The 27,159-nt window shown below is 45.4% G+C and overlaps 1 protein-coding gene across 2 annotated transcripts in view; it reads right to left on the bottom strand.

Moving 5' to 3' along the window:
- glra3 (glycine receptor, alpha 3) overlaps window positions 1-27,159 on the bottom strand; it is a 291,131-nt gene that overhangs the window by 163,113 nt on the left and 100,859 nt on the right. For both annotated transcript variants that reach the window (XM_038805770.1, XM_038805771.1), the window contains exon 3: window positions 14,051-14,118. In XM_038805770.1, coding sequence (XP_038661698.1) covers window positions 14,051-14,118 — 68 coding nt within the window. The remainder of the gene's footprint in view (window positions 1-14,050; window positions 14,119-27,159) is intronic.

Here is a 27,159-nt window from a genome sequence, read left to right as displayed (position 1 = left end):
TGACTACCCGCACCTCAACGCAGTCACGCTGGACCAGTCACGTCCGAAGCACCTCCAGAGCTCGATAATGTCCGTTAAAACCAATGGGTATAGGACACCATGCCTCTTCGACTCCGGGAGCACCGAGAGCTTCGTACACCCTGACCTGGTAAGATGCTGTTCGCTCCCTATCTTCCCTGCACGGCAAACTATCTCCTTCGCCTCGGGCTCACACTCAGTCCACATACAAGGGCGGACCGTCGCGACCCTAACAATTCAGGGTGCCAGCTACTCTAATTTCTAGCTGTACGTACTCCCCGACCTCTGCGCCCCACTCTTACTTGGACTCGATTTCCAATGTAACCTCAAGAGCCTCACACTCAGTTTCGGCGCACCCCTACCTCCACTCACTATCTGCAGTCTAGCGACACTAAAAATCGACCCCCCTCCACACTTAGCTAATCTCACTTCAAACTGCAAGCCCGTAGCCACTCGCAGCAGCGGTATAACCTGCAGGACAGGGTATTTATTAGAGCCGAAGTCCAACGGCTCCTACATGAGGGAATCATAGAGGCCAGTAACAGCCCCTGGAGAGCTCAGGTGGTGGTCGTCAAGACCGGGGAAAACTTCCGAATGGTGGTGGATTATAGCCAAACCATCAACCGGTTCACGCACCTCGATGCGTACCCCCTCCCCAGAATTGCAGACATGGTTAATCAGATCGCTCAGTACCGCATATTCTCCACGGTGGATCTGAAGTCTGCTTACCACCAGCTCCCAATCCGCCCGGAGGACCGCCACTACATGGCGCTCGAGGCAGATTGCCGCCTCTTCCATTTCCTCCGGGTCCCCTTTGGCGTCACGAATGGGGTCTCGGTGTTCCAACGAACAATGGACCGAATGGTGGACCAGTACGGGCTGCGGGACACTTTTCCGTACTTGGACAATGTCACCATCTGCGGCCATGATCAGCAGGACCACGACGCCAACTTCCACCGATTTCTCCAAACCGCCCAGAAACTCAACCTCACCTATAATACGGAGAAATGCGTTTTCCGCACTACCAGACTAGCCATCCTCGGCTATGTCGTGGAAAACGGAGTCCTGGGCCCCAACCCGGAGAGTATGCGCCCCCTCTAACAACTCCCTCTCCCTCATTGTCCCAGGTCCCTCAAGAGGTGCCTGGGATTTTTCTCTTATTATGCCCAGTGGGTCCCTCAGGATGCGGACAAAGCCTGTCCACGATTTAAGACCACACTCTTTCCTTTGTCAGCTGAGGCCCGCCAGGCCTTCAACTGCATCAAGGAGGACATCGCCAAAGCTGCCATGCGGGTGGTGGATGAATCCGTCCCCTTTCAAGTGGAGAGCGACGCCTCTGAGGTCGCTCTCGCAGCCACTCTGAACGAGGCAGGGAGCTCAGTCGTCTTCTTCTCCCGAACCCTCTCCACTTCGGAACTTCGACACTCCTCAGTCGAAAAGGAAGCTCAAGCCATTGAGGAAGCCGTACGGCACTGGAGGCACTACCTCGCAGGTAGGAGGTTCACCCTCATCACCGACCATCACTCGCCTTCATGTTTGACAACTCGCAAAGGGGCAAAATTAAAAATGATAAAATCTTGCAGAGGAGGATCGAACTCTCCATCTATAATTACGATATCATATATTGACCGGGGAAGCTCAACGAGCCCCCAGATTCCCTGTCCCGCAGCACATGCGCCAGCGCGCAAGACGACCGCCTGAAGGCTATCCACAATGATCTCTGCCACCCAAGGGTCACCCGGCTCGCCCACTATGTCAAAGCCCGAAATCTGCCTTTCTCCACCGAGGAGGTCAAAGCCATCACCAGGGATTGCCCGATCTGCGCGGAGTGTACACAGTGACAGGGGTTCGTCCTTCATGAGCGATGAGCTGCGTCAGTACCTGCTCGACAAGGTCATCGCCTCGAACAGGACTACCAGCTATAACCCCAGGGGGAACGGGCTGGTGGAGAGGGAGAACGCGACGGTCTGGAAGACCGTCCTACTGACCCTCCGGTCCAGGAATCACCCAACCTCCCACTCACAGGAGGTCCTTCCCGACGCGCTCCATGCCATTAGGTCCCTCCTATGCACCGCCACCAACCAGACCCCTCACGAGCGACTATTTGTTTTCTCTAGGGGCACTACCATGGGGGCTTCGCTCCCATCCTGGTTGAGGACACCGGGCCCGGTTCTCCTCCGGAAGCACGTCCGGACACACAAAACAGACCCGCTAGTAGAGAGAGTGATACTACTGCATTCGAATCCCCAATACGCCTTCATTGAATACCCTGATGGCCGTCAGGATACCGTTTCCCTCCGGGACCTGGCACCTGCAGGATCCACCACCACCACCACCGCCGAGGTACCCCTCACACTACACCCCACTCAACCCCCCATGCCTTGCATCCCGCGCCTATAAGTTCCCTGCCCACGCTCAGTGCCCCCACGCCTGTAGGTTTCCTGTGCCCCCCCCCCCCCCCCCCCCCCCCCCCCCGTCACCCGTCCCACCGGTCAGGTATGAAGTTCGGACTGAAACACCCCCGGAGTCCGCCCGCATACCCACACCGATCGTCACCACCCAGCCACTCGAAGAGGCTGCAACCCCGGTGCTCCGCCGATCCCAAAGGACGACTCGGCCACCGGACCGGCTCAACTTGTAGACCTGTCACCCCCGCCGGACTTGATTTTTTTACAGGGAGTGAATGTGGTGATTTATACTGTATTGTAATTCACACTGTATTGCATTGCATTATATTATGTCCTTGTGGGCTCTGTATGTGAGCCGTTGTGCAGCTCTGCCTATAGGGGGAGATGAGGAGCTTGTACAGGGCTCCACCCTTGGCTCCGCCCATGGCTCCACCCATGGCTCCTCCCACTACCGGAAGTATAAAGTGCTGCAGCCGTAAGCCTGCTCTCAGTTCCTCTGGTCGCAGGCTGGCTTAGTTGTAAGACTATTAAAACCACAATTTTTTTTTTTTTTTTTTTTTAATAAATTTAGAGTACCCAATTATTTTTTCCAATTAAGGGGCAATTTAACATGGCCAATCCACCTATCCTGCACATCTTTTGGGTTGTGGGGGCGAAACCCACGCAGACACGGGGAGAATGTGCAAACTCCTCATGGACAGTGACCCAGGGCCGGGATTCGAACCCGGGTCCTCAGCGCCATAGGCAGCAATGCTAACCACTGTGCCACCGTGCTGCCCGTTAAAACCACAATTTATTTCCAATCGTGTGAATTGATGGTCACATCACACTAGGCCCATATTTTATTTCACTTATCGCACCCACATACCCAATTTTGTCTTGAGCCATCATCCCATTTGTCATTCACTCAATCCGGCACTTCACCTCATCATTGGCCTTGTATTTGCAGCCTCAATCCCCTTTCCCCTGACCCTGTACGTATTTAAACCTGTCCACCTCGAACATCTTCCCGCCTTGATGAACGGTCATTGACCTGAAATATGAACTCTTGTTTATCTCTCTCCACAGGTGTTGCCTGACCTGCAAAGACAGACCCAGTGACCCATCGAACTGCAGGTCGAGGATATTCATTGCTTTTAGGGTGAAGAGGGGGGAAAATAGGGGGACAATGTTAGAGGAGGGAGTTAAATGGAAATTCTCATGAAAGGCTTTGGAATCGGAATCTGCTGAAAGTGTGTAGTTTGCTTTGATTCATTAAAGAGTTTGATTATTAAAAGTTGCCAAAACAAATTTGTTTTCTGGGCTATGAAAGGTGACTATAAGTCCCATCTCCAAGTCTTTTTTCTAAATATAGCGATAGATCAGACTTCAGAAAGTGCAGGACCCAGACATTGAATTGAAGTAGTTTCATACAATCCAATTAATATTTGCACATTAATACCTCGGCTCAGAAGGTGATTGTTTTAACCCATGCATCGCACCATCGAGCATAGAAACAGTGGGTATCGCACAATCACGTAGGTTGTGTTCTGTGTAATGGCCATGGTCATGATGCACACAGAACATCTAGTTTTTTAACTACTAAGTTGAGTTATTAACAAACACGTGGAAAGATAACTAATGAACTATAATACAGACGATAACTAATAAATGAATTCAGTGAATTTTCCTGGAGCTACTTCTCGTGTGACCTACATCTAGTACGACTTACTACCAACTGCTAAATCTCTCCAGTCACATGATGGATCTCATCACTACCTGCTGGTCGGAAGTCATACTGATAGCAATATACATCGATAGATAACTATATACATTGATGTGCACATGCATATAACCACAGATTCCTTTTCTGGTAAGTCTTTCCGGGGCCTCCCGATTTTCTACTATTTGCCACAAGTGCATCAGGGTGCAGGAAGTGTATCCCTGTCTTCTTCCCTGCATGAAAACCCATGTCACTCTGGCTCCCAGTCAGGTTGCCTTCATTTCAAGAACACAAAAACACGCTTGTAGAGTCATAGGCCGCAATTCTCCGCAACCACGAAGGGTGGGAGAATAGCGGGAGGTCCGCTCCCGCACCTCCCGCTATTCTCCCACCCCCCCCCCAAAATGGCGTGTCCGGTTTTCTAACATGCCGCTCGGAGAAACGCGGGCCACCGTTTTTCACGGCGACCCGCGATTCTCCGACCCGGATGGGCCGAGCGGCCTGCCGTTCCCAACCTGTTCACGACGGCGGCAACCATACCTGGTCGCTGCCGTCGTGAACATGGTGCGCCAGGTAAGTGTGGAGCCTGGGGGGGGGGGGGGGGGGGGAGGATCAGGGATCGAGCACCACAGCCGTGCACGGGAGGGGACTGTCCCGCGATCGGTGCCCACCGATCGTCGGGCCGGCGTCTCAAGGGGACGCACTCTTTCCCCTCCGCCGCCCCGCAAGATCAAGCCGCCACGTCTTGCGGGGCGGCTGAGGGGAAAGACAGCAACCGCGCATGCGCAGGTTTGAGCTGTCCAACCCGCGCATGCGCGGCTGACGTCATTAGGCTCCGCCGCGCCGTCATTCTTGGCGTGCCGGGCCTTGAAGCCAGGGACAAGGTTGGCCACCGAGTTTTCCGGTACGGCCCGCCTATCCCCCCGGGTAGGGGAGAATAGGGCGCCGGGAGAGGCTTCCGACGCCATCGTGAACCTCTCCAGGTTTCACGACGGCGTCGGGCCTTGCGGAGAATTCTGCCCATAGACCTTTACTGCATGAAAACAGACCCTTTGGCCCAACTTGTCCATACCACCCAGTTTTTAACCTGTAAACTAATCCTAATTGCCCGCATTTGGCCCATATCCCTCTATACCCATCTTTCCCATATAATAGTCTAAATGCTTTTTAAAATACAAAATTGTGCCCACCTCTACTACTGCCTCTTGCAGCCCGTTCCAGACACTCAGCACCCTCGGTGTGAAAAAATTGCCCGTCTGGACCCTTTTGTATCTCTCCCCTATTACCTTCAACATAAATGCCCTCTAGTTTTAGACTCCCATATCTTTGGGAAAAGATGTTGACTATCTACCTGATCTATGCCTCTCATTATTTTATAGACGGTGTCGCATCACAGCAGATTTTACAGCGTCTGTTTGGGATTTGTACTGAAATTGTAATGAGATGCGCGACCCCATTCGTGCAACTCGTTATACTCATGCTTCTGAAGGAAACTTTTAAAACCCAGCTTCTCTACAAAATAATCTCAGTTGAGTCCATTGCAGTTAATCTGCCCCCGGAATCATCTGTGATTCGAATGTGCTTTTGCCGAAAGTTATTCGGGAATGTTGCAATGCATGCAAGTTGAACTTAGCCAGTTGGGTTAATTGGGCTTTTTCTTTTGCAGATGTTGTCAGTTAATTCTTGCTCTGCTGCGCAGCTTTGTAAATGATCTTTCTGGAAGGATACAGCTTTTACCTTTTACCGATATTATAAAAAAGCTCTTAGAATGTCCAGAATGACACTGGAATCAGTCTAAATCTCATTTATTGCTAAGGTTACTATGTTATGAGTTCTTGCTCAACAGACTGTAACATGAACTTACTACTTCACTGGTGGAGCCAATTAAGGTCCTTTATCTGCTGGAACGTGGTTCTTGATTGGCACTGAATGTGCTTGAATAACAGTGTTATTTAAAAGGACACGTTCCTAATAATAAGAGAAATTGTTCATGGTTTATCAGTGGGTAGTGTACCTGTCTCTAAGCCAGAAGCTCTGGGTTTGAGGACTTGAGGGGTCATGGAATCCCTCAGGTGCAAAAGGAGGCCATTTAATCCATCAGGCCTGCACTGACCCTTCGAAAGACCATTCTAACCTAAGCCCACTCCGCACTCTATCCCCATAATCCCATCTAACCTTTGGACAATAGGGGAAATTGTAGCATGGCCAATCCACCTAACTTTCACATCTTTGGACTGTGGGAGGAAACTGGAGCAGCGGGAGGAAACCCACACAGAGAACGTGCAAATGTCACACAGGCAGTCACTTCAGTTTGGAATCAAACCCATGTCCCTGGTGCTGTGAGGCAGCAGTGCTAACCACTGCATCACCGTGCCACCCACGATGTCATTGGTATGCCCATAATACAGCTAAACAGGTTGAGTATCCACCTTTCCAACACGCACCAATGCCAGGAAATAAGAGTGGGAGAGGTTCCTGCTCAGCCACCTGATAGACAACAGAAAAATGGATCCTCTACAATCACATTCATAGCTCCGGACTACACATGCATATAAGGTGTTGCCATGGTAACTGGATTCCTTGGGTGGGCCTGGATGGTGGATGTGAACCAGACTGGTGTCAATAGCATAGGGTTTGATCTTCGTTTCTGCTGGGGTAGTTTAGGACTTGTCTCCTTTCTTCTCTACATTTTGTGAAGATCATGGTTTTTGCAGGTCGGATCTGTCTTCAGGCAGAAAACTAAAGTAGAAATGGTTTACCATTTGAGAAGGAAATCTTGGAATTCTATAGCTCAGGAGAAAGCCACTGAGGCTCAATGTGCCCATACCAGCTCTGGAAGGGCTATCTATCAAGTCCCAATTCCCTGCTTCTTTTCTCATAGCCCTGAAAGATTTTCACCATGAAGAGTTCATCCAATTCCTTTTGGAAAGCCATTGACGATACCTCTGCTACTTTATCAGAACTCGCAGATCACAGTAACTTGCTGCCTAACAAGAATTCTCATCTCACCTCTGGCTCTTTTACCAATGACCTTAAACCTGTGCCCTTTGGTCACGACCCCTTGTTCCACCGGAAACATTTTCTCCTTATTTACTCTCCAAGAACCCTTCATGATTCTGGATATATCTATTATATTTACTTAACCTTTCTCAGATCATAAAGAGCAAAATCCCAGCTTGTATAGTTTGCCACACAACTGATGTACTCATCACAGTTACCACTCCAGCGAATCTCCTCGGCACCCCTCCAAGGTCTCAACATCTTTCTTAAAGTGTGGTGCCAGAATAGGACGCAGTGGGGGAGATATTAATGAATGGTGGGTGAATCCAGATGGGGGTTGCTGAATCTGCATCCAGCTGAGCACTGCTCGGAGCATTCTGTGGTATAAAATGTGGATTCTTCACTGCTCTCCTCACCTCCACCATCTCCTCTTGTTCAGTCTCTGTTTGAGATTACTGGAGGCCCACGAGTTTCTTCTGTTCTGTTCCAAGCTCCAAATTCCATCAAATGACCTGTTGACAATGTTGAAATTCGACGCCGCTCAATTGGTCGGTGGACCCAGAAACAATGGTAACGTTGGGTTAGAAAGTCACTGGGCAAATGGTTTCCTGTGTGTGACTGGATTCCCCTGCTCCCAGCAAGTTCAAACCCAGCCCAATACTCCCAGCAGTGGCCTAACTAACTGAGCAATACAGGCAATTGTACTTTTTCAATTATTCTTTCCTGGGGTGTGGACATCACTGGAAAGGGCAGCATTTGTTACCCATCCCTAACTGCCCTTGCACTGAGCCGCTTGCTCGGCCATTGCAGGAGGCGGTTAAGAGTCAACCACAATGCTGTGGGACTGGAGTCACATGTAGGCTAGATGTACTGCCACAATCACAGTACATGTTTCATACAAACAAAAACATGGTTTAACAAGCTTAAATATTTTTAAAAGGAGACTTTAGAACATTAAGTATGAAGTTGTTGGCCATGCCTGGTAGCTGGGCTGTGCCGAGGAGCCGTCCAGGGAGGGATTTGATGCACAAACTCTGATTTGCGGAGGTAATCATTATGCAAAAGATGTGCCTGCAAGGAAATAATTTCTGCTCGGTGTTACATCCTGTAGTGCTAACACATAGTAACTTATAGCAGCTGGTTAGCTGGATTTTTACATAATAGAAGCAGGCTGAAGAATAGTATAGTGCGCACAGAGTATTGAGGCTTCTTGCAATGAATCCAAATTATGAAATTGCAGCATCCAGGGTGCCTCAGACATTGAGCCCCTGTGTGACACTTTCACTATCTCTGCATTATTATTCTGTTGGCAGGAAAAGATGGTGTTTAATGATCAGGTGCTCCTCCTGTTCTTTTCTTGAAGGAAGCCACATTAGAGATAATTGGTCAAAAGCGCATCAGCTGCATGGAGGAGGGAGCAGTCAGCAGCTTCCACAAAGCTCGGGACTACTCTGTAATGCTGAGGATGAGTAATGCTGCTCCAGAGTGACAAGGACACATATGAAACTTCTGTAACCATACAGAGAATATCACACATTGCAAGTAAAGGCGGATGATGGTTACTTGAAGGGATATTTTAGCAATTCGCTCCCTGCTGTCTACTTAGCTGTCAAGTGTACCAACCTCACAAAATATCCTCGAGTATGCCAGCATTTACACGGCCAGTGATTGATTCCATTCTCTTCAGGTGCGATTTTTGGATCGTTCCCGCCAACAGGATCTTCCAGGCCCGCTTACAGCAACCCTTTGTCGTGGGTCACCGGTGGTGGAGGGTGCAAACAATGGGCAACCCTGTTGGTAGCAGTGGGAACAGAAGATCCTGCCACCAGGCAAAGGCGGGCCACCTCCATGCCGCAATATACACCACTGGGGGGTGGGGGTGAGGAGGGAGCTAAGGTGGCGTTCCCCATCTCATCGCTATCGCTATCACAGTCAAGTCATCATCATGACTACACAGATCCCAGGGATGTAGCTAGTGAAGCTGGAGGGATAGTATAGTTGAGTCACAGCGTGCAAGTGGGTAGAAAGATGTTGTAATGGTGGCAAAGGCTAATGAACATGCTAGATGTCCAACATAGTTCCTGCCTCTGCTGCAGCAGCTGTAGATTCAGACACCAAAAGAGATCACTTTCCGAAAGTGAACCATTTGTAGCCATGCAGAATATTAAGGCAATGGAATAGTCCACTACCAGAACTGCAGCCATAGGTGAATAGCTGTCTGCACTGCAGCTGCTATGAAGCACATGGAGAATTCTGTGACATCTGCAGCAGAGCCCCACGTGGCACAAGCCAATGGCACAAGTGTCCCATAAATACTTCTCCTGCCGCTATTGAGGCCTTGGGCTCAAGTCTTAAAAATGTTTTCTGGGTTGGCTTCGACCTATTGCAAGGTCACTGGAGAGACAACCTTCCAGCAGGCCTCACAGGTTTCTTGGCCGCCATCAAAAGTCATGTCTCACACAGGTCAGTGGACGTGCTTAGGGATTGCCAGAAGCAAAAAGCATGACTACAGCAGGAATAAACTGGTTTGCTATCAAGTATTCCAAGGAGCAGGCAGATGTAACAACAGTGGACGTGGCTTACTCAGATGTAAGGTTATTGCACGGCACCCACAGGGTGTCTTTTTTTCAAATTCATTTTGGGGATATAGGTGTCAATCATAAAGCCAGTATTTATTTTCCGCCCCCGGCTGCCCATCAAGGTGAGCGTCCTTCTTGAATCACTACAAATAACTTGGTGAAAGTACTCTCACTGTAATGTCAGGTGACCATGAAAGAAAGCCAACATATGCCCAAGCCAGTGCTTCACTGGACTTCACTACGTAGCTATGTTAACCTGATTGTGTCGTTTTGCCCTTCTGAACATAAGAACAGAAGAATTAGGGGCAGGAGTAGGCAATTCGGCCCCTCGAGTATGCTTCACCATTCAAAACGAGCATGGCTGATCAAATCTCAACCTGATCTCAACCTTCCTGCCCGCTCCCCATAACCCTTCACCCTACTAATAATTAAATCCTATCCATCTCCTTAAATGTGTTGCGTGTTCCGACAACTACTGCACTCTGGGATTGAAAATTCCACAGATTCACATTCCTTTGAGAGAAGTAATTCCTTCTCATTTCTGTTTTAAATCTGCCACCCTTCGCCTGAATCTATGGCCTCTCGTTCTGAAGAACCCAATAAGAGGAAACATCCGCTATACGCCTACCCTTCAATCCCCTTTAACATCTTAGATACCTCAATTGGATCTCCTCTGACTTTTCTAACCTCCAGCGAGTCAAGGCCTAAACTGCTCAATCTGGTGAAGGGCACAGGATGAGGAACTGCAGTCATAGAAGCATTGGTGAGTTATTGTTGTGCATTGTGCAGGTGGCACACGCCTCCAGCCATGGTGAGCTAACGGTGAAAGGAGTGTGCACCATCCTACAATGGTGGGATGGGATACCAATTGAGTGGACTGCCCTGGTTGGCGATTTTGCAGCAGCATCCATCCAAGATAGGGTGCATTATCTGTCACTCCTGCAATCTGTTCCTCACAAACGGTGAAGATTGGTGAATCAGAACGGGAGTTACTCACTGCAGATTACTTGGCCTTTGATCTGCTCTGGCAGCCACGGTATTGGGGAAAATTGCGCTTTTGGTCACCAAGATTCCAAAAGGTTGATGGCGCCATTCCAGTTTTGAGAAAGTGGAATGTTTAATGTTAAATGATACAGAGATTCCACGAGTGCAATTTGGTAGAATAGAAATGCGGAATATTTTGTGAACAGTGAGAGATAAGTAAACAAGTAAACGTTGAATAACTGAGGTCTTTTTGAAATTATCTAGGGTTTTGGTGAGACTACAGCTTGAATACTGAGCATGATGGTCTCCTAACCCAAGAAATACTCACTGACTCATCTCAGATGGCGTGCAACAAAGGATCACTTACCTGATTCGTGGAATTAAAATGTTGCCCCGTGAGGAGATGTTGTTCGCAATTTATTCTTTCATCGAATGTGAGCATCCCAAATTCTGTGCCCTTGAACTGAATGGCTCACCAGGCCATTTCAGGGGGCAGTTAAGAGTCAACCACATTGACTGTGGTTCCAGAGTCACATGTAGGCCAGACCAGGGGAGGATGGCCGATTTCCTCCACAAAAGCACATCAGTGAACCAGATGGGTTTTTACAACAATCAATGAGAGTTGTCATGGTCACCTTTACTGAGACTAGCTTTTCAAGTCCAGGTCTATGTATTGAACTTAAATTCCACCAGCTGTCGTGGTGGGATTTGAACACGATTGGGGATAGATTGAATAGTCCCTGGAATATTAAAGAATGAGAGGCGGCGTAGTTGGAACATATAAAATTCTGAAGGGTCTTGACTGGTTTGCTGCTGGGAAAATGCTTCCTTGGCAGGAAAATCCAAAACTGGGGGTATTATCTTAGAATAAACAGTTTTGGACTCAGAAAAGCAGAAATGTTTTCTTTCTTTAATGCTGGGTCAGTGATGTTGTGCACCTTTTCAATATGGCACCCAGATATGACAGCAGGATGCACGCCATCAAGCTGACCCTGCCACAGTAAATGGCACAATACCATGAGAGGCATAATTATTTATACCTGGGACGGAGGATATGGTGGGGTTTCCATTTGACCTCCACAGAGGGAAACATCCTCTTCCCCCGATGCCGTCACGGCCATGTGATTTAGTACCCAGATGGGGAATCCTGCCTTGTTTGTGCATTTTCCAGTATTTTGAAATCAATAATAAAACTGGATATTATTTTTCTTTCTTTCTCAGGGGAAAGTTGGTAAAAGCTTTGGGGTGAATGTTGACCTTCAGTGCAAACCCAGAGAACATTAGCTGATTGGATACCTTCGCTCAAGAGGTGTGTTTGGGGCATCTGCCCATCGCAAAACTGTTTGACAGGTGTAACCAGATCCAGGCTGGGTTCCTAGGTGGTCATGGGTGGCTTTGTTATGAGGAATGAATATCACCTGCCCCTGATCTTAAGTGTGCTGATTATGATATTGAAAAGCAAATCACAACCCAGGTCCGGACTGCACAGATGGGATCCATTTCTAATGTGAAGGCACATTCTATACCACCACCAAGGGTATATCTGGTAGCTTCAAGAGCTGATGTTGGGAGAGCTCTGATGGCAGAGGACGGAAATTCCTTCCACCTCTTAATAAGCTCTGGCTAACTCTAACATTAGTCTGGAACTCAGTGTTTCCAGGTCCTGACCTAATTTCTGGCCCTCTGGCACAATCCTGTGTCATTACAGTGAGTGGGAAAAGAGAATTGGACATTGCATAATCAATTCCTATTCTGATTTACACCCCTATCTGCTATTAATATGGAGTTTCTTCAAGTTCATGTTCCACCAGATCCAATTCCTTAATCAACAAAACATACTCCTGTTATTTGATAACATTTTCTTCTGGATGGATTATTTCTATTTCCAGGTCCCAACCCCATACAACATGTTCCAGAAATATCTACCCCAAGAGGCAAGTGATCTAATGGTCAGGGTCCAAGAATAGTGGGCGGGTTCCCGAGGGTAAAGGGCCAATGGGCTCTGCCAGCACTGGCACATTGGTCAAGTTGGGGTTCATAATGGAGAGAGAGGGGCCTCAATATGGAGATGCCCTCTGAAGAGCACTGGCGTAGTAGTATTTTTGCTGGACTAGTAATCCAGAGACCCAAAGCTCTGGGGACCCAGGTTCAAATCCCACCATGGCAGGCGGTGAAATTTAAATTCAATAAAAATCTGGAATTATAACTAATAATAATATAGAGTTATATAACACAAAACCATGGTCGCAAAAATCTATCTGGTTCACAAATTAGCACACTGGGCTGAATCGCTGGCTTTGAAAGCAGACCAAGGCAGGCCAGCAGCACGGTTCAATTCCCGTACCTGAACAGGCGACTAGGGGCTTTTCACAGTAACTTCATTGAAGCCTACTAGTGACAATAAGCGATTTTCATTCATTTTCATTTCATTCATAGTATCCTTTAGGGAAGGAAATCTGTTGTCCTTACCTGGCCTGGCTACATGTGACTGCAGAGCCAAGGCAATGTGATTAACTCTTAAATGTCCTCAAGGATGGGCAATAAATTCTGTCCCAGCCAGTGACGCCCATATCCCATGAACGAATAAAGAAAAAGACAATTTATTTTGCAAGTTAAAATGGCCAGATCTGCTTGGCCAGCATCCTGAAGGGAGAGCCACTCAACGAGACAGCCAATGGCCACAGGTGTGACCCAGTAGCCATTGTGCATCGAGGGTGGGATCCCTCACATGATCCATAACCCCTCACCCCAACATCCCACTCTCAATCCACCATGTTGCCGTGGACATGGTCCAGGCCAATACAGGCCACCCACGATGCCAACTGAAGATCTCAGTGTGCTCACGAACAGGACCTCAATAGGCTTTGTGATTCACTTGATTTACCCTGAATTGGCTACGTGCCAGGCAGCCAATCCCCCCCCCCCCCCCCCCAGAGCTGCTATTATTAAAAATCGGCGCTCAGGGCGGGAATGTCGAAATGGCGCATCTGCCCACCTCCGATTTCAGGCCCGGCCTAATTGAAGACTGGGCCCTCCATCTTTATTCTTCTCAGTGTTACTTATTATAGACTAAAATTAGAAAGGAATCATTATTATTTTCTTTTACTTGTTATATTTTCTTCAAAGGGGTTCTACCTGACAGCTCCATGTAACGTGTTTCAATAAAATAATTATGTCATAAGACCTTAAAGGAAGACAGCTGCCCTGTGAATATAAAGCTACTTGGGAAAGAAAACATATATATTGACATATTTGTAGTTTCACATGTGTACAAAATGTTCTACACAATATATGTGATATACATGTACCATTAGAAGGCAGTTGACTGCGCACGGGGAGAAATAAATATTTCTACTCACCATAGTTGTTTCTGCAATTGAGCCAAAACTGTTGATAAATATGTTGCAGCTGACATTAACAGGAGGGCCTGCAAAAATAATGAGCAAAACAGTGAAGCACAAATATATCCAACATGCAGTGAAAGATTAAAAGCAAAACATCCATATGAATCAAGTTCACTCTTGACATTGTGCAAAGACCCTGGGAGCTTGCTCACAGCTTCCTCTCCCTTCCACTTTTTTTATTTGATTGCCTTCCTCTGCCCCCACTGTTAAACCTCTGTTTTTAAGCTGGAAGGGATCCCTGAGTGGCAGCTTTTAAAAACTTATTTAATGGGATGTGGGCATCGCTGACTGGGTCAGTATTTATTGCCATTCCTAATTGTCCTTCAGGGGGCATTTTAAGAGTCAACCATGTTGCTGTGGATCTGGAGTCGCATGTAGGCCAGACCAAGTAAAGACAGTAGATTTCTTCCCCGAAAGGAGATTTGTGAAGCAAATCTCTTTTTGCAACAATCGACAATGGTTTCACGGGTCACCATTTGACTTTTTAAAATTCCAGATTTTTATTCAATTCAAATTTCACCATCTGCCATGGTGGGATTTGAACCTAGGCCCCCAGAACATTACCCTGGGTCTCTGGTATACTAGTCTAGTGACAATATCATCACGCCACTGCCTCTCCTATGCCACTGTCTCCCCCATGAGTGGCGATGGGTTAGGACTGCCAGTTTTGGGATAGGACTGCTCATGTTTATGCTGTGAGGGCTGACTGGGGCAGAGACTGTGCCATACCGCATAGAGACTGCTGAGGTCAAAATCCTGGTACCCCCTTCTCCAACAGTACATTCTACGTCACAGAGGTTCAATAAGGTAGGTGACAGCCACCATCTCGAGGGAAAGTAGGGATTGGCGCTGAAAATGATGGTCTGACGAGCAAAGCCTGTGTCCAACGAAAGAAAAGAGACACAGAAGAATAATCAGATAAGATGTAGTCTCTTTGATCCCTTGGACATATTTTGGTCCAGGGGCTGGTTTAGCTCACCAGGCTAAATCGCTGGCTTTTAAAGCAGACCAAGCAGGCCAGCAGCACGGTTCGATTCCCGTACCAGCCTCCCCGGACAGGCGCCGGAATGTGGCGACTAGGGGCTTTTCACAGTAACTTCATTGAAGCCTACTCGTGACAATAAGCGATTTTCATTTCATTTTTTCATTCATTTTGATTGCATAACAGGGATCAGAGAACAATTTTTCAGAATTTTCGTCTCCATATTGGCTGTAGATTTAGCTTTTCCCAGCATGTCTGGGGGTTGGGAGTGGGAGATGGCTAAACATGATGCGGTGGCAACATGGCTTGATGTGCCACCAGGTCTTTACCTGCCTATTATTTCTGTATGCTCATAGCTGTTTTCTCTCCAATAGAGCGAGTCAAATTCCATTAATATAATTTTCACTGTGATTAAATGCCATTGTCCTCAGACATTGTCCTGCAGCGGCAGGGTGACACATTTGTTAGCTAGCTTCACAGCTCCTGGATCCCAGGTTCGATTCCTGGCTGGGTCAATGTCATTGCAGAGTCTGCACGTTCTCCCCATGTTTGCGTGGGTTTCCTCCGGGTGCTCCGGTTTCATCCCACAGTCCAAAGATGTGCAAGTCAGGTGGATTGGCTATGATAAATTGCCCTTAGTGTCCCAAAAGGCTTAGGTGGGGTTACTGGGTTACGGGGATGGGGTGGACTGCACTTTCCACAGGCCGGTGCAGATGCGATGGGCCAAATGGCCTCCTTCTGCACTGTAAATTCTATGATGATATGACTTTTGGTGCACAACTCCTCCAGTCCATTTGCCCTCATTTTTCCAGAAAACAAAATTGACCCTCTCCTCATTATAGCTTTCACGCTCACTTGAGCAGGCAGGCAGGACATCAGCTCAAGATCTTGTGCAAAGGATACCACCTTGGGCAATGCAAGGAGTCAGCTTAGATACTACATCCAAAATCGAATGTGGCATTTGAACCCAGGACCCTGCAACTCCGGGGCAAACGCACAAGCAACGGACTGAATTCATTAGGTTGTGATGTTGTTTATTATGTAATGTCTGCAGTGCAAATGCAAGATTAAATAACTTACAGTTTTATATTCATAACCTCAGGGTATCCTATAGCGCACAGCCAATGAATACTTCTGTATTGCAGTGGGAACTGTAAGGTGAAGCAATACTGCAATCTAATTGCACGCGGCACACTGTCACAAACAGCATGGAGCTAAATATCACATTAATTTGTTTTGGTGATGTTTGTTCAAGGGTAAATATTGACTGGGTGAACTCTACTCTCTCCTTGAAATAATGCCTGGCTTATAGGCTCAAGCCTCTTGAGGGGCGGCACGGCGGCACAGTGGTTGGCACTGCTGCCTCACTGCGCCAGGGAGCCGGGTTGAATTCCGGCCTTGGGTGACTTGTCTGTGTGGAGTTTGTATGTTCTCATCGTGAAGGAAATCAACTATTTTCTGATAGGTGAAAAGGCTATTCGAATGTAAATATTAAAGCCCAGTTTTAATACCCATTGTAAAATAAGGATTTCAGTACTCATAACCTCAGGTCATGACAAAACACATAACTTCAACAGAAGCACATAAACCTGACACATGCACAAACTAATGGTAGATTAAAACAACATTTTTGCTGACAAAATGAACAAGCTATTGTCCCAATGAACAGATTTTTAAAGCCAATTTGACATTCAGAAATGAGCTGTACCAGTAATCAAGAACAAGGTAAAATAAACACCACAGCAATATGAAGGCACCATTGTCCAGAATGTGGATAAAGCAAAGTCAGCAGAAAACCAGTAAAAACCAGTCTTGATAATAGCACAAAATCGCATTCCATAGCACACAATAATATTCAAACAAGAAACATTCAGAACTTATGTTGCACATTGAGGATTGACAGTTAACCATCGAATCAAATGTATTTGATTCTCACCCAAACCAATTAGGACAACATAGAGGTGCAGACAGATGGCTTCAGATTGATAAAGTTCTCCTTCAACATGATGGTCCGTATGGCCATCTTTATTCCGGAATCGTTCTATACTTTGACCCAACTATTGCTATCTCTATTTTCATATTTTTACTTTTCCATTCTAACTCTTGAAGTGAATGCAAGCTGTTTTGCTGTAAGCAAGAAACCATTTCTGTATTATTTTGAAAGTTAAATTGTTTATAAGTTACTTCTCTTGCAAGTGTGTTCAGTTGCAGCTCCTGTTAGACAGCTTGACGGCTCTGGAGCTGTGGATGGACTCACTTTGGAGCATCCGCGATGCTGAGGAGGTCGTGGATAGCAGGACTTTATTGAGAATTGATTAAGTTTCGCTCAATTGTAATCAAGTCGAGGCAATAAAAGATTCTTATTTGCATCTGAGACGTTTAACTCAAATTTCTACTGAGTTTTAATGTTGCAAGACATCACTAGATCCGCATGGTAAATCTCTTCACCCCGCGTCCGTGTGGGATTCCTCTGGATGCTCCGGTTTTCTCCCACAGTCAGGTGGAGTGTCCATGTTAAATTGCCCTTTAGTGTCCAAAGATGTGCAGGCTATGTGGGGTCACAGGGTTATTGGGATAGGGCCTAGCAGGCTGCAGACTCTATGGGCAGAATGGCCTCCTTCTGCATTGAAGGGATACTATGATTCTATGAAATCTATATCACCCTGAGGAAACCCACAGAGACACGGGGAGAATGTGCAAACTCCACACAGTCACCATAGGACAGAATGTGAACCTGCGCCCCTGATGTTGTGAGGCCTCAATGCTAACCACTGTGCCACCGTGCCGGCCTTTGAGATAGTGAACTATTATCAACAATGGAACGCTTTTGAATTGTGAAATTGCTTTATTACACATTGTTTTCCTCGTATTCACAGGACGGAGAACCCCGAAACATTCCATGTAGAAATGATAAACAGATTTGCACAATCAAACCCAAACTGATGATTTTTTAAATATAAAGTCGTATCTGTGAGATTCGGGACTCATTTACTGTGATGTTAAGAATAGCACCAGAACAGTGAATGTCACCCAACATCAGTGACTCAACATCACCATAAAAAAGTCATGTATAACATTTAGCTGCCTGCAAATGCACTGTCAATTGGAACCGTTCAGTGATATTTGGAGAGAGTATCTCAATGGGAATGAAAGAGCATTAATGCCAGCAAGAAGGTGATTTGGGCAGCACGGTGGCGCAGTGGGTTAGCCCTGCTGCCTCACGGCGCCGAGGTCCCAGGTTCGATCCCAGCTCTGGGTCACTGTCCATGTGGAGTTTGCACATTCGCCCCGTGTTTGCGTGGGTTTCGCTCCCACAACCCAAAGATGTGCAGGCTAGGTGGATTGGCCATGCTAAATTGCCCCTTAATTGGAAAAAATTAATTGGGTACTCTAAATTTATTTAAAAAAAAGGTGATTTGAATTCATGATCCTCTTGGGAGATGCCTCCCCAAAATGCTTGTGTTTGGGTCAGGGGGAGGAATTGAAAATGCTAAAATTCTAAAGCAGGAACCCAGCTCTCCTTGAACCCGGAAAGCGACGGGCCCCAACGGAGTCCCTGGGCGAGCACTCAGAGCCTGCGCAGGCCAGCTAGCGAGTGTATTCGCAGATACCTTCACCACCTGACTCCTCCTCTCTGCGGTCCCCACCTCCTTCAAGAAGGCCACCATAATACCAGTACCAAAGAAGAACAAGGTAGCCTGTCTCAACGACTACCGACCGGTGGCCCTAACGTCGGTTATCATGAAATGCTTCGAGCGGCTACTCATGAGACGGATCACTGCCAGCCTCCCAGATCGTCTCGATCCACTGCAGTTTGCCTATCACCGCAACCGGTTCACAGCAGATTCTATCTCACTGGCTCTGCAATCGACACTCGAACACCTCGACAACAAGGACACATATGTAAAACTGCTGTTCATAGACTACAGCTCACCTTCAACACTATTATCCCAACCAGACTAATAACCGAACATCGCAATCTTGGACTTGATCCCTCCCTGTGCAGATGGATCCTCAACTTCCTCACCAACAGACCGCAATCTGTCAGGGGAGTCAACAGCATCTCCTCCACAATAGTCCTCAAAACCAGAGCCCCACAAGGATGTGTGCTCAGTCCTCTACTGTATTCCCGATACACTCATGACTGTGTGGCAAGATTTAACTCCAACTCAATCTATAAGTTGGCGGATGATACGACTGTGGCGGGCCGCATCTCAAACGACAACGAATCAGACTGCAGGAGGGAGATAAATCACTTGGTTGCAGGGTATACTGAAAACAACCTCTCTCTAAATGTTGGAAAGACCAAGGAACTGATAATCGACTTCAGGAAGCGCAGCACGACACACACTCCCGTCTGCATCAATGGCTCCGAAGTGGAGATGGTTGATAGCTTTACGTTCCGAGGGGTCACCATCACCAACAGTCTGTCCTGGTCTACTCACGATGATGTAACAATGAAGAAAGCCCAACAGTGAAGAAAGCCCAACAGCCTCTCTACTTCCTGTGGAAGATAAAGAAATTTGGCATGTCTGCATCGACTCTCACAAACTTCAACAGATGTGCGATAGAGAGCATCCTATCTGGTTGCATCACAGCTTGGTATGGCAACTGCTCGGTCCAAGATCGCAAGAAACTGCAGTGTGGTGAACTCAGCCCAACGCATCACACAAACGTGCCACCCCCACATTGATTCTGTATACATCTCTAGCTGCCTCAGGAAGGTAGACAGCATTGTCAGAGACCCCTCCCACCCAGGCATTGCCTTCTTCCAGACCCTTCCATCAGGCAGAAGGTACAGAAGTCTGAAGACTCGCACATCCAGACATAGGAACAGCTTCTTCCCCACAGCTACAAGATTCCTCAATGACTGCCCCACGGCCTGATCTGTTCCCTGTAAGAACACTATTCATGATGCCCTATGCTTGTCTTGCTCATGTATTTGCTTTGTTTGGCCCTTGTTCCGCACTGTAACCAATCACTGTTTGTCGATGTACCATTTGTCAATGTTCCCTGTTGATTATTCTTTTGTCTACTATGTACATACTGTGTACGTTCCTCGACCGCAGAAAAATACTTTTCACTGTACTTCAGTACATGTGACAATAAAATCAAAAATCAAAAAATCAAACCCACCCCATTTTTGGTTTTAATGGAGGTACAATGAGATGTGTTGATAAATCTATTCTGACGAGGCTGCTGCACTTATTCAAAACTTTTAAGGTTTTTATTGGATTTGTTGTATTGCAAGGTGATCGAAGAGACAGGGTTGAAACACAAAAGAGTTTTATTGAACAAAGGCAAACTACATAAATTGTACAACAAAACTAATACACAGGTCTTGTTCCCATGACTCTCAGGCTAACTCTGACCAAACCCCAGTGGCCAGAGCTGTACCTAAACTCCTGATTGGCTTGCATTCAGTGGCGGACTGGCCAGGGTGTCAGCTTACCCGATGGCAAGTGGGCCCCTGATGAAGTGGGCCCCCTATATCAAATAAAAATGCAATAAAGAAACAAACACAGACAACTGTTTTAGTAATAAAAAGGAATAAGAAAAAAAGAAAACAGGACACAAAAAAGCAGTGCATGAAAAGGAATGAAGCAGGGGAGGTAGTGGAAGGATGTGGAATAGGAGGGCCCGGGTTGGGCATAATTAAGGAAATTCCATGTTTTCAGCAAGAGTGTGTGAATTTAAAGATAAAGTTACAATTCGTGATTTGAGATGGTCGGTAACTTCAAAGGATATCAAGCAGTAGTCTTGGTTCAGCCGGTACATCGGTCCGGGGCCCGGAGAGCCAAGAAGGGGCCCGTGAATCTCTGAAGGGCCCTTAAAAATTATAATTAATTAGATAAATAAATCTCCAACTTCTTTCCTGAGATTTGTATTCCAACTTAATAAAATATAATTGTTTTTAAAAAGAGCAATACCAAATAAAAATGCAATAAAGAAACAAACAAATAATCACTCAGTGTATGAAGGAACAAAGCAGTGTTAAATGGATGTGAAAAGGAGTGGAGGGGGCTGGGGGTGGGGGGGGGGGGGGGGGGGGGGGGGTTCACCCGGGTCGGACATAGTTGGAAATCCACGTTTTCAGCAAGAGCGTGTGAATTTAAAGATAAAGTTACAGTTCGTGATTTGAGATGGTCGGCAACTTGAAAGGATATCAAGCAGTACATAGGGTTATGAGGTCACTGAAAAGGAGAAGCGGTACCTTTGACCGTGAATCATGAGGTCAAAGATATTGAAGTGATAAGCCATGATCGGTAAACTCAAAGGGTTGCGACTTGTAACACTACACTGGTATCAAACTGGACATGTTAACTTTGGTCGTGGGACCATTCTTAATGTCTTACTATAGTCGGACCAAACTTCTAAGTTTCAACAGTTGTCTTAGTTGCTTGCTGGTGTGAACACTGGACAGTGGATTTTTGTCTCCTCTTCTGAAGCTGCATAGGCCACAGTAGTATTGACTAATGAACATAGCCTATTGAAGTGTAAGTGAGTTATTTTATATTTTTTATCAAGTAGGGGTTTATCTGGCGTTCCTTCAAGTTATTCTTGCAATCATCAATATTCATTTTTCCCAATGTGGGCTATTTTTAATTACGTTTTTATTTCAGGAATATTACCTCTACCAGCATGGAAAAGAAAAAGCATAAATCTGAGTCACTAAAATGCAAAGAACAAAAAGAAGCAGAAAGGAAGGAATCAGCCAAACAATGCAGGCCTATTACAGAGTTTATAATACCACAAGCACAATCCACATCAATATCCAGTTCTGTAACAAATGATCAAGAAGCAAGAAACAATGCTCATGGTGATGATGCAATGACATGTGAGTTACAAGAACAGAGAAGAGCTACTTTGAATGTAGAGACAAATACAAGTGCATCCATTACTAATCAACCCAGGCCCAATATTTCTTCTGGCTTCCTTGCTCCGGTATCTGTACTGCCTGTAGTTGCAACATCTGAACACATAGCTTCAACTAGTGACAGGGAATCAGATATTCCTTCAAGTTTAAATGACTTGGTTTCTGAAGCACATCCTGTAAATAAACCTACGCAAGAAAATGAAAGATTAATTACTGGAATCTTCCAATATCCATCACGAGCAAAGCTAAAACAGTTTTTTGCTGAACATCCACTTCAGTCACTTGGTGACCTGCCATTTGATGCTCGTTTGTATGAGAGGAAAATTATGAATGACTCAGTCCCAAGAAATTGGCTAACATATAACAAAGAATACAGATGCTTATATTGTTAATAGTGCTTGGCCTTTGAGTTTCCCAACACTTGTAATCCATCACCCTTTGTACGTGGCTTTAGTGACTACAGGAGTATTAGCCAGAGCTCGACTTTACATGAATCGACAACACATGTCAGAAATGCTCAGCAATATATCAGTGTGGTTAATGATGGCACCTAAGATAAAAATTTTTGCAGCATCACTAATTAAATGGAAAGAAGTATTGAAGCAGAGAAGTATTGTCATGAGGATTATAGATATCATGAAGATGCTAGGCAAGCAAGCACTACCTTTTCGAGGTCACAGAAATGAATCGGCCTACACTCTAGATAATGAGGTTCTGAATCATGGCAATTTTTTAGCTACAGTGCAGTTGATGGCAAAATATGACCCCATTATGGCAGCTCACGTTTCTGCAGTGCAAAGCAAGTCTAAACAAAGAATCAAATGATTAGAGCAACAAGGAAAGGTTCAAAGTAAAGGCCGTGGTGGACTTGTTACATACCTGAGTAAAACAACTATAAACAAGTTAATCAAAATTATGAAGAATATGATCCAAGAAAGAATTAGTCATGAAGTTTCTCAAGCAAAATATTATTCTATTCAGGTTGATTCAACACAAGATAATTCATCCATCGATCAGTTTAGCATTATTATTCGGTATGTGCTTAAAGGTATTATCTGTGAGTGACTACTTTCAGTTGTGCCAAGTAATGATGGTACAGGACAGGGACTTTTTGATCTACTGATTGAAACATTACAGCATCTTAAAATTGACCCCCAAAAATGTTTATCTGATAGCACAGATGGCGCTGCAAGCTACCATGGCCAGTATAATGGTTTACAAAGTAAAATTGCTGATGTGGCTGATCAACATGTTCATATATGGTGCTATGCCCATGTCTTGAATTTGGTGATAACTGAAAAACCAAAATGTTGTGTGCCTGCAGTTTCTTTTTTCAATTTGCTCCAGAATATAGCAACTTTTGTGAAAGCATCATACAAGAGAATGGCTGTATGGATAGAAGTTGTTGGAAAACATCTAGGACAAGAAAAAATGAAACGATTAAAGCTAATTGGTGAGACCAGATGGTCAGGAAAATCCAATGCAGCAACAACTATATTTGGACGTTTTGATGATGCCGCTGCCAGTACTTTCGTAAATCTATTGACATGCTTATCAATGATACAAGATTCAGAAAAGTTTGATGCAAAAACAAAACATGAAGCAAATGTTTTACTTCAAAGTCTTCTAAAGTTTGAAACCATATTGACAGCATTTACTTATTTGTATATATTTGAAACTACAACCCCGTTATCAAATTATCTACAGACAAGTGGTTTAGATATGTTTACTGCATGGAGTTTGGTAGATTCAGCTACAACAAAGTTGAAGGAACAGACAAGAACATTTGATAACGTTCACAGCAAGGCTTTGGAATTTCTAAATAAATGTAATGACAGGATTTCACAGATGAATATGGATGAAAATCAAACATTGGAAATTGATGCGTTGGAAACAGCATTGCCAGTTAAGAGGCAGAGGAAGAAAAGAATGGCAGATGAGCTTATTGATGATGAAAGAAATTCCTAGATTCTCTAGCTGATTTTCGAGTAAATGTATTTAACCTAATAATGGATCGCATTGTCTAGTCACTAGAATCACGCTTTGTACAACACAAACAGTTGTATAAAGATTTGTCCTACTTGGACCCAGCAAAGTTTAAAACTATTGCAGAGAAGGGCCTTGACGATGAAGCATTGGAAGGTATTATTAAGCTGTTTCCACAAATCAGCAAAGATCAAGTAATATTGGAATTGTTTTCTTTTGCTCCAAACTTTGATGTATTAAAGCTATTGCTTAATGATGGTGAGAATATGGATTCCAGTTGCAACAATTGTAAAATTTTCAGCACTTGCCCATCGTGTGTACTAAAAATTCTGGCATCCAACAGATTTCATGACAAGGCATATGATAACCTTTATGAACTTTATAAAGTCATCTGCACACTATCAGTTACTCAAGTCCAATGTGAGAGGACATTTTCAAAGCTAAAGATCATAAAGACAAGGTTAAGAAAGTCGCTGTCTGAGGAAAATTTGGAATCATACATGTTGCTATCCATTGAAAAGGAATTGTTAGATGAATTGGATACAGAAGCAATTATTGGCAGATTCGCACAATCATCTAGCGAACACAAATAATTGCTCTTAATATAGTGGACTGCATGCAATAGAACATAGAACATAGAACAGTACAGCACAGAACAGGCCCTTCGGCCCTCGATGTTGTGCCGAGCCATGATCACCCTACTCAAACCCACGTATCCACCCTATACCCGTAACCCAACAACCCCCCACCTTAACCTTACTTTTTTTAGGACACTGCGGGCAATTTAGCATGGCCAATCCACCTAACCCGCACATCTTTGGACTGCTCTACACGATGCTCTATTGTGCTTTTGAACTATCTGTTAATGTGTAAATTGTGCAGTAAACTATTTAAAAATATCAACCAATTACTTAAAATTTAAAAATATAAATAAAAAATTCAATTATAACATTCTGTATTTACATTTGGTATCTACTTCCAGTAATATGTACAGTACATGTACACTGTAATTACTAAGAAATACACATTTTTTCCACAAAAATTTTAATTGTACCCTTTTTTCCATATGTATTTTTTGAAAATTTTATTTATTCGTTATGAAAATTAAATGATAGCATTGTAGTTGTGGGTGGGCCCCCTTTGTCTCCTGGCAACCAATATTTTTTAGGCCCAGTCCGCCACTGCTTGCATTCATACGCTGTGCCCCCACAGGTTCCAGACCAATCACAGGGGCCACAAAAGATCACTCTTTAAAGGGTTCCACAGGGTTTGTATTTTTAGCCCATATTGGTGAAAGGTGAAAAGCACTGGGATCCATATGGAAAATGTATTCACAGCATTCCTTGTGGGTCAGGAGCAGCAGCAGTACTTCGTCCAGCCAACAAGTTAACCTGAAAACCCTCTTGATCTTCAGGATATCACCCTTGAACTCCTTCACCCAATCCCCTATAATCACTGCCCCTTCACCGCCAAAACCAACCCCTTGCAATCTACAATTCTGCTCTGAACCACCATTTTGTCTACTGAACTCTGCCCCCCGCCACCCCCAGCTCTTCTGACCCTGCTGGAGACCACTGAACCCACCCACCCCTGCAATCATTGACCCCAGATTCCAACTTCCCACCCACCCACGCCTATTGGTTACTCTGTTAACATTAATCTCACCCACAACATCAGAAACCCAGGGTCTCTAACACATGCCCAATTCAACCTCCATCTCCCAGATACCTGATCTTCCTAATCACACGGTACCCACCCCTACATCCACCATTACCCAGTCCCTTTCCATCTCTGATCCCCAAACCATTAAACTTATCTGCCCCTGGACTGTGGCCCTGGACCTAACAGTTTTCCAACCTGACAGACAGGGAAGCTTAAAAGCAAGTTACTACGGATGTGCAATCTGAAACAAAAATACTGGCCAATCTCAGCAACTCTGACAGCATCTGTGGAGAGAAAAGGGAGCTAACGTTTCGAGTCTGGATGACTTTTGGCCTGCTGATATTTTCCAGTATTTTCTGTTTTTGAGACAGGTAAACTTGTCAGCCGTGTAGGTTTGTGGGCGGGAATTTATATAACAGACACACACTCAGGATAGAAATCCACAACCTTTGTGGAAATCAGCCTTCGGGTTTTCCAACTGCAACTCCTTCACCCGTCCCAGTGAACATCAGGCCCATTCAGAAGAGGCTAAACTGTCAGCATCCATGGCAGGTTAGACAACTGGTACCAAATTGACTGCTTGCAAGAGAGCCAGCTGAGTTTTACCTTCCCACCCAAAACTTTAAACTGTCCGCTCCTTCAAATATTGACAACTATTTCCAGCATTCACAGTTTATTTCCAGAAATCCAGGATTCATTTCTGACCCTCTGGCCTTTTTTTTATAGTTCAACCAAAAATTATGATTATTGGGAAAAGCTGAATAAAAGTTGAAGATAACGGGCTGGATTCTCCGTTCCCTAAGCCGCAGGTTTATTGGCGGCGCTCCATTCACTGGGGACGGGATTCTACACTCCCGCTGCTTATCAATGACTCCAACCCACACCGCCACAAAACCCACGGGTGTGGGTGCGCTGCCGGTGGTAAAAATGAATTGCAAAACCGGAACATTCCGGGCAATCTGGATCTCATTTTACAGAAAGCATTGGGGCAACTGCGCGCAGAACGGGCAAATCAGATATTTGTCAAAAATCAAATTTAAATCAGGCGGACAATGGAAATCTGAAAGAAAAACAGAAAATGCCGTAAAAACTCAGCAGGTCTGGCAGCATCAGAAACAGAGTTCACGTTTCCAGTCTGTGCGGCTCTAATTCAGAGCTCTGAGTCAGTCATGCAGACTCAATGTTAACTCACTTGTTATAAATAATAGTGTATTCACTGACGTCATTGCTGAAATTTTCGGCTCATACCCTAACAAGTAAGTTAATGTATGCAGTCAATGACAGATATTTGCTGATTGGAATGGAATGAACACACTTTTGCTCCAGGGTTAACAGTTAATGCTGTCTAGCTGGTTTGGAAATTTAAATTCGGTTTCGAATAAGGAAATACAACTTTGTGATTCCGAGCCCCACCTCAGGGACTTGAGCATTTACTCTAGGCTGACACCCCCGTGCGGTAGTGAAGGAGTGCCGCATTGTTGGAGTTGTCGGATTTGGTAAGAATCATTATACTGGAATGAGGAAAAATGACCAGTTAGAAATCCAACTGCTTCACTA

The sequence above is a fragment of the Scyliorhinus canicula genome, chromosome 8 (assembly GCF_902713615.1).
Source record: "Scyliorhinus canicula chromosome 8, sScyCan1.1, whole genome shotgun sequence".
NCBI classification, from domain to species: Eukaryota; Metazoa; Chordata; class Chondrichthyes; order Carcharhiniformes; family Scyliorhinidae; genus Scyliorhinus; species Scyliorhinus canicula.
Note: the sequence above shows the minus strand (reverse complement) of the source record. Positions and strands in the feature narration are given on the sequence as shown.